Below are 9,003 nucleotides of genomic sequence, written 5' to 3' on the forward strand. Positions count from 1 at the left end.
TCAAAGCGACGAATCTGCGCTTTCAACCCTACCCCCCACCCCCACCCCGGCCCTCCTAACCCTGTCTCCTCGTGCTCACTCACCAGCGCTCTCTCCCTCTCTGCCTCTGTTGCTGCTTGCCTGCAGTACATTTGCATGATTTAAAGGGTAGGCTCCTTTTTCCTTCTCCCTAGGCTGTCTTCACTCTGCTCTCTCGTGCCATACGTACTTTGGAAAAGTTGTTGGTGGCTGTTGCTTTGGGTAGGCGGAAAAAATCAGTTTAATTAAAGGTGACCTGTTATGCTCGTTCCCACCTTCATGTTTTTATTCCTGGACTCTGCGATAGTAGTCTTGCGTGATTTACAGCTCATAACGATCCATCATTATTCCGATTCGCTGCTCCTCATAAACAGAGGCTTTAAACAGCAGGTGGATGGGACCTTTGTGCTCACAGGCAGAGCTGTGTGCCTGAGATGACTACATTAGGGACAGCCGCTCTCTTTGACGTCATACAGTACCAGGAGCAAAAATGAAAAACAACACTGTCAGGGTGCCCGTGCTGACCTCTGTCAACCGTCGAAAGCAGCATAAATGGGAACTCGAGCAGTAGAACCGCACCACAGATAAATGGTAGAAGGTGGCCTCGTCTGATAAATCACATTTTCTTTTACATCACGTGGATGGCCAGGTGTGTGTACATTGCTTATCTGGGGAACACCTGGCACCAAGATGTGGTATAGGAAGAAGGCAAGCCAGTGGAGGCAGTATGATGCTTTGGGCAATGTTCTGCTGGAAAACTTGGGTCGTGCCATCCATGTGGATTTTACTATGATGCTATGATTATTACCACCTACCCTAAGCACTGTTTCCCTGATGGCTCTGGCCTCTCTCAGCAGGATAATGCTTCCTGCCACCAAGCAAAAATGATTCAGGAATGGTTTGAGGAGGACAAGTTTGAGGTGTTGACTTGCCCTCAAAATTCCTGATTGCAATCCAGTCAAACATCTGTGGGATGTGCTTGACAAACAAGTCTGATCCATGGAGCCCCCACCTCCCAGCTTACAGGACTTGAAGGATCTGTTGCTAACATCTTGGCACCAAATACCACAGCTCACCTTCAAGCCACTAGTGGACTCATGCGTCGACTGTAATGTAATGCATTTGCTGCATCTGCATCTGCACCTGTACTTTGGGTAGAGACCTCTTAAAATGTTAGTTCACCCACAGTTTTTAACTGTATTAAATGTGAGGGTCTGGTGATGCTTTCGCAGCCCTCAAAAGCACAAGTCCAAACCACTGCACCAAAACTGAAAAACCCTAAGTAGAGCGTTTGCAGGAAATGGCAGACATTCATGTAAATGAGTTTCCATCATTCAAGTATGCAACACTAAGGGGTGGGAGGGGTTCTCCCACAGCTGATTTGAGCTGATCTGAGACATGTTGATGAGCCCTAAACAGTCTGACCTGTGGCAGTCTGGCTTTGCAAGGTTTAAAACAGTAGATTGCTTATTGAGCCATTTTCAAACAGTGACATTCAGGTTTTTATTATTTGCAAAGAAATGTCATTACCACCAGCACTGACGTGTTTCATCCCAGTAATAGTGACAGTAATATCATTAAGTTTATAGCTCAATAAACTCAACATTTAAGTGCGGAGTACCTTTTTAATATCCAATATGTTCAGTCATTCAAACATGCCTGGTACTGTGCCATTGGTATTTTTTAAACCTTGATACTGGACTCCAAGATTTTGAATTGTTCTCAGTTTATTAGGTTCCCTTTTGGCTTATGCAGCACATAGCAAAAAGGCATTATTATTGCTTTCCGTGGCCCTGCCAGTTTTGTTCTGCTCAGTGCATAGATAGCACATTAGGATGAGACAGTGCAGATAAAAGCACTTTTGTGAGTTCTAAGAAAGGCTCACGCATTTTATAGGGTATGGCAAAAATGTGCCATTTATTTGTTTCAGTGCTTGCAAATGGCCACTGGAGCAAATTGGCAGCAACGCTGAGTTTGGGCACCACATTTAGATCCCTCAAAACATCCACAATTTGTTCCACTCTCACTATGAAAAGTAGCTGCTTTGATTTGAATGGTGACGTGTGAAAGATCGTGATGCAGAGTTTGCTAAAAATAACTAATTTACATGTTTTTTAAAAAACCTTACAAAATAAATGATCTTGGCAGCCACTCGAGCAGCTCCCATGTCAACTAAAAATAAAACTGCAGGATGGAAATGAGATTAAATTTAATGGCATTTCAGGTTGATTATTAGGCTAGCATGCATGATTGTGAATACCACTGGGTTTCCCTGAGTCTAGACTCGTAGTGGACATGGGTCCTCGTCACTAGAGACATAAAAGCACAGCACACTCTGCCTGCACGATGTCTATTGGCCAGTTTCAGTTGAGAGATTGAGCAAAAACACAGGAAGCGCGGTGGCTTTCAGTAGACTGTTTACTTTGAGCCATAGAAATTGTAGCTGTTAAATTTTTCAAATAGCCTTTGCTGCATACACCCACACATTTTCACTGCCATTCATTTTTTTCCCCCTAAATTTAGTTAGACACTGACCTTTAAGGTGAGTAAGCCTACCTGCCAGTTATGTTTGGTACTGCAGTGCAGAGAATTACAAAGTTAAGTAAAAGACTCGGCACACACCAGATTAAAACTCAAATCATGACACCAAAAAACAAAAAAAGAAATCGGACCAGGTCGTGATTTTAGCAGATATTTCCATTCCTCCTCGCTTCCTCTTGAAGCTAAATTTAAGCGTGAGGAGAGTCGGTCTAACTAAAACTAAAACTAACACACTTTCACTGAGAGGCCTCTTCTGGTTACAGATCTGATTCATGCATTCACACAACCAGGTTATTACTGTGAACAGAAGCGCAATTTTTTTGTTTTTTTTGTTTTTTAAAACTCATTTTCTTCCATTAACCTGCTTCTTTGTCATGGCATCTCTTTCTTTATCTAGTCCTCGGTTTCCCCCACCCTCCTCCTCTTTCACAGCAGTGAAGCCGCTCTTCTGTTTCTCCCTCTCTCTGCCCATCTCTGCCTCGCCGTACTCTTCTGCTGTCTCCTCTGTTCCCAGTACCCTGTTACAGCATCTCTGGCATTTATCTATCTTACATTATTTTTGCTGCTCTCCAGCATCTCCCTCCCACCTGTGTACTCTCCGTCTCGTTCCCTCTTCCTCTCGCTCCTACCCTGATATTGATCTGCATTCTAGCCATACAGCTGAACCGCCCGTGGCTCTGCAATGAGCTCACATCTCACTTCTCCTTCTCTGTGTTTATGAGTGTGCACGCAGGAAAGGAAGCTCTTCCAAAGCCCTACATGTCTCGGTATCGTGGCAATCTTAACGCAATGCAGGCTGATTTTAAAACACGATTGTTGTTGGGGTTTTGGGGTTTGTTTGTTTTTTAGTGGAAACACCGCGTGCCCACACGAGCATGGCCCCCTTTTGTCCACCAATAACCGATACTGCGCATCACAGCTGTCGTGTGTTAAGGAGAGGCAGACAAAGCCTTGTTACGCTGCTGAGGCTCAGCTGGTTAAACCTCTGTTCAGTCCTCCCCCTTGCTCTCTTATAGTGTATGTGTACTGTATTCCCTTCTGGCAGGGCTGCCAGTGAAACCCCAGCAAAAAATAAATAAATAAATAAATCCAAACTGCAGCAGCACATCTGAGGTTCAACCAGCCAAAGACGGCATATGTCACTCTGCGTTTCTTTACTCTTTTCTGGGTATTTCAGCAGAGTAGCCATCAGCACATCTCCCACTTACATGAATAATCCCATGCAGGTTTGTGAGCAGTCCTATTCATATGATCTGCAATGGAACAAGAGCTAGTCTTGGTAGCAATGTGGATTTTAAAATCCCAGTCTAAACTGGTCTAAACACCCTTCATCTTTCCATCCTACTGTAGCTCACATTGTCCTTCTGCAATGAAAAGCCTGCGAACTGTGAGCTACTCTGGCTTGGTTCGGTAACAGTACTAAAAAACAAAACATCTGCCAGTTGAATAAATGTAAATATAAAACAGCCAAACATCTGATTCGGTTTGCATAATCACACCATTCAAAAAGCATAAAAACAGTTGCTGTGCATTAATCACATTCCCGTTTCACAGTCACTAGCTCATCTGACAGAACCAAAGTCAGTGGAACCCAGAGACGAGCTTTGTGCTGTGAATTTTGTAATGTTTGCAAGATTGAAAGGGGACAAAAGTCCCCCCCTCTCACCCAAACAAGCTTATGTAATTGTTCACTCTTGAGTTCCATAGGTAATTTTCTTTGTTAGATCGAAAACAGCCCCACACTGAGGGGATTTTCAAGTACCAGTGAAGCAATTAAATGCAATCAAGGAAGGGAAGGGTGGTTTGACTGCATTATGAATGATTTCCAGGGTTTAGCAGAAGCCAAAACACAAGACAAGGTGTTTTGGCAGCTTAAAAGTTAAAATGTGGACCGTTATTCCCACTTTCATTTGGAATGGTGACTGAGATAAACAGGAAAATTCCAGATTTCCAGATCCAGTGTAATCTACCAAACGTTTTCCCGGTTTCAGTATTGTTGGCTAGGGCACTGTGCATCGATATCCCTGCTCACACGTACAAACTCAAATGAGCAGAATCTCATTTGCCTCTCATGAGCCTGACGTTTGTGAGCGTGTTTAGAAGCGTGCATATCATTTACATGCTCAGGCTTGACTGGACAGTTAGGCTATTTTCTCCCGCTACTCGCACACATCAAAGCAGTTCATGCTTAAGTGATGTAGGGCTGCACACTTTCTTCTTCAGATTTAGACACTCATTAAAGTTTTATTGCACTGCCGTTTCTTTTTTTTTCTTTTTCATATTGTTTGAAGTACGCTGCTTTCATGGAATTTACAAAAGGTGGAATCTAGCGTTGTGCAGGATGACCAAAGATTCTAGCAGAGCCACAGTATGAGTCTTAAAATTAACTCTGCATAAGTGGGCCTTTACAGCGGCTCGTACTTCTCACACTAGTATATAGAATTTTAAGCATTTTAATGTCACCATAACAAAAGTTTTACTGTTGCGTCCCGAGGCAGAACATTCAATGCTTAACGACCTCAGTTGTTCCTCGTGCCATCCTATTCCAGCACACACTGCATTGAAAAGGCGGGATTTTGTTGGTCACACCACAGCGACCTTCACTTCCCACTCAGTCTGCTCAGCAAATCTCCCTCCGTGCAGTCTCGTCTCTTAGCCGAAATGAAATTGAAGTTGAATGGCCAACGTTTTGACACATTAAAGTTTGTAACATGGATGCTTTAAAAAATAACAGACGGGGTTAAAGCGGTCCAGAGGTGCATGAGAAAATGAACTTGAAGGGGATTATTGGTTCTTATGGCCGGCGACCCACAGCTTCACGATGACGCCTTGGATATGCAAATCTGGGGTTTAATATTTTCATTTTTATCTACCTGGGGCACTGTTTTTAATTTAATGGCCAAAAACTTTTGAGTCTTGAGCTTTAGTGTGAACATCCTTTCTACACCAGTATAAGTGTTGTGTACTAATTCCAAACTGTATGCGTGTCTGTTTTCTAGCTGGCTCTGCAGTCACGGCTCTGTGACAGAACACGGATTGGAGAGTACTACCCCGGGGCGGTGCGCTACACGCAGGCTGACCTGGCCGACCTCAGCGATGACGATGACACCAATGTGCTCTTCTACTCTCCTGACATGACCCTGAAAGACCGAGGGCCCTGAGAGAGCGGGAGGGAGGGAGAGCGAGGGAGACAAAAGAGATGGAGGGAAGGAACACGAAGGAGGGTCAGAGCCAGAGAGAAACGCAGCAGATTAGAAACTGAGAGGGAGGAAAAAGAGGTAGGGAGGGAATGGAAGGGAAGATTGTGGGGGACAGTCAGGCAGATAGGAGCCGGAGATGAGCTGTCAGGTTCCATTATTAATCCCCATCCTTTACTATTTAATATCCTAAAGACACACACACCACACATACTGAACAGAGCTCCAGCTCAGCGCATTACTACAAGAGAAGGGGAAGGACTAGGGCGCTGTAAAGATCCTCTCGATGTTAAACGCATCTGCTTCTTCCCAAAAAGGTCTTGAAACGATTTCCCTCTCTGCATCGTATTCTGTACGTCTGCAGCATTTCGGCATGCCACAACAATAAAATGGAGAAAAAAAGAACCCATAAGGACCGCTGAAAGGCAATCATAACAAGGTGTTCCTTTAGCATTCTCTTTTCACGTCTCTGCAGGAGATTAGTTGAAAAGGAGGCCTTTAAGATGTATCCCGTGTGTCTGACGTGAAAGCATCTGCATCTACCCTGAGATTGATCCTGCTACTGAACAATTTTCTTGCCAACAGGGGGGATGTGGGTGCGGAGTTGAACTACAGAAGTGGGAGGGGTTATAAACAGTCAAGATGCCTCAACAGGGCAACTAAATCCCAAAGCACCCATGTCACCTTCCTCACAGTATTTGTTTTCTGCCTGTTTTTTGTTACTGTTGATGCAACTGCTGCACATGTATTCATTTCTGGAAGGTTATTTTGTATTTTTTTTTTTTTAATGAAAAATACTACACTTGTTTGTTATACAATATTTCTAACAGATCAATGTATTGTACATATTTAACTGTACACTCTATTTTTGTACTTTGCCTTGGACCAGATGAGATGAAACTTTTTTTCTTGGTCCAGATCTGCTGCTCGGCAGTGTCAGTCAAGCAGAACCGAATTCAACACACACAGCCTTATGAACAACTACAGAGAGATGCTTTTAGTCAAATAAATCCCCTCGTAGACACACACACGGATACTTTTTTATTTTTTTATTTTTATTTGTTTCTTTAAGGTGCCTCTGCCAGCCTGTTTTGAAGTAAGGAACAGTGTTGCTGATTGTCAGGCTAATAGCGTGAACCACCTGCTATGCTCTGCCACAGCCCATTTGGTTTTTTCTGGTTTCAAGCCGTCGTTACGGTCGGATCTCTCCCAGCCGTCAGCTCCGTCTTTGCCAAACTGAACTACGAAAACCAACTCTTGACCTTTTTGTTTTAAATCTTTTCTGCCGAGTGTCAGCCACACCTGGGTGAAACTTTGGTTTGCAGTTCACAATCACACCACCGTATCACCCACACTGCCCCCCCCCCCCCCCCCCCCCAACGGCACTGTTGCTGGTTTGATTCGGCTACGCACTCCATCAAATAAATGAGCAGGAGAGACATTTCATAACAAAGCTGAGACTAGGCCTGTTTATTTCATTTTCACATTGATGCCATTCCTCATTCCCACTTGCCTGCCTGCAAAGTGTTTGTCTGTTTATGTGTATGTACATTCAGGCATGTTTTAGGCGGGGCATGCTTAAATAATGGATATTAATTATTGGTCGGACTCTACCGGACCCTGCCCATCTCCAAACGTTATTAACTGGATTTTGATTAATGGATCATGGGCAACGTGTCCTCCGGAAAACCAGATCTTTTTCCTCCACGTGCATAGACAACACAGCTTGCCCACAAACGTGTGAACACATCGAGCCCTGCGCCCCCACTTCATATAAAGATCCCGTGAAATAAGCGAATCTCCCTGTCACGCAAGAAGAATTATTATTCCCCCCTCATATCGTCGCATGCGCCGTAATTGGATACAATTTAACACCCGCGGCCCACGGGCATGTCAGCAGGCGCACTGCCTACTATTAGCTCGCCTCGCCTCGCCACCCTATCATTTGTCAGATCAGTGTTTGTGTGCTCCTGGTGCCTTTGTGTGTGTGCGTATGTGTGTGTGCGTGCGTGTGGCTCGAGAAACCGGAGCCATTGTTGGAGTCCGGCCATGACCTAGCTGTGACGCACAGAAACAGAGAGGAGAGGAGAAGTGGAGAGAGAGGGGAGAGGCGACAGCGCAGCAGCAGACGCTGAAAAACAAGCTGGAGCTCTGTCACCTCTGAGCCAAAGGGAGGCAGGCAGGCAGTCCTGATGGGTGTTTGTGGCTGCTCTGCTCTGCTTCCACAGGGAGCCCTGTCTGCTGTTTTTTTTTTTTTGTTGTTGTTGTTGTTTTTGTTGTTGTTTCTTTAGAGCCCCGGCAGTATTTACAGGCATCGTTGGGGGAGGGTATAACCTCCTAATACCAGCTCACCGGCTGCTTACAGTAAAAAAAAAAAAAAAGGCTGAAGAAGGTTAATGAGGAGATTACAGCATGACTGATCTAAATAATTGAGTGGAAGTTGTTGCAAATGTAGAGAAACCTGTAAACTGGGCTCCTTTTCCCCTATGCCTCTCAATTTGTGGCCTAGTGCAAGACCCCTACCCCCTTCTTATTATTATTAACCTTTTGCCCAGGTGGTCAACCAACAGGTTAATGTGGCCATTTTTTGTGGTCATAAAAACAATACCAAATGCTATAAAAGTTGACTGCAGTGTACAAAAATCTTAAAACTGTCTTTCACGCATGGTCATCAAATCTGGCAAAACCAGAGTAGCAGCTGCAAAAGTTTCTTACTCTGCTGTAACAGTAAGAAACTACTCTGTTTTTGATATCTGTATAGGGGCACAAAAGATGGATTTTAGCCTAGTCTCTTCTTTTAAGGTGTTGGTATTGGTGTTGTTTGAATGCCTAAATATCTAGAAGAAGAGTGCAAAATCCTCAGGTCCTCTTAACGCTGACCTTGGGTCTGTGATCATTTGCTCAGAGCAGATCTGATCAAACTGTAAATACAGAACAAATATCACCAAATACCAAAATTCTATTTTTGGGGAGCGCAGCTTTATTGAGATGTGAAAATGCTCTAAGTGTATGTTCCACGTGGTTTTTCCAGGCGTCACCAAAAACGAGACTGATTTGCCCAATCACAGTGCAGTTTGGAACAAAATGATTCCGTGTCTACACAAATGTGAATCCACTTACAGTGGGGCAAAAAAGTATTTAGTCAGCCACCGATTGTGCAAGTTCCCCCACTTAAAATGTTGACAGAGGTCAGTAATTTGCACCAGAGGTACACTTCAACTGTGAGAGACAGAATGTGAAAAAAAAA

At 44.1% G+C, this 9,003-nt stretch overlaps 1 protein-coding gene across 2 annotated transcripts in view; it reads left to right on the forward strand.

The window, feature by feature from the left end:
• The window catches only part of si:dkey-100n23.5 (cyclic AMP receptor-like protein A), a 52,495-nt gene extending 45,713 nt beyond the window's left edge, over nt 1–6,782 (forward strand). For both annotated transcript variants that reach the window (XM_042221838.1, XM_005935103.3), the window contains one exon: nt 5,559–6,782. In XM_042221838.1, the coding sequence (XP_042077772.1) occupies nt 5,559–5,697 (139 nt within the window). In that variant the 3' untranslated portion in view covers nt 5,698–6,782. The remainder of the gene's footprint in view (nt 1–5,558) is intronic.
• The last annotated feature ends 2,221 nt before the right edge of the window (nt 6,783–9,003 follow it).

Source organism: Haplochromis burtoni, unplaced genomic scaffold, assembly GCF_018398535.1.
Source record: "Haplochromis burtoni strain Fernald_Lab_line unplaced genomic scaffold, NCSU_Asbu1 Contig_75, whole genome shotgun sequence".
In the NCBI taxonomy this organism is placed as follows: Eukaryota; Metazoa; Chordata; class Actinopteri; order Cichliformes; family Cichlidae; genus Haplochromis; species Haplochromis burtoni.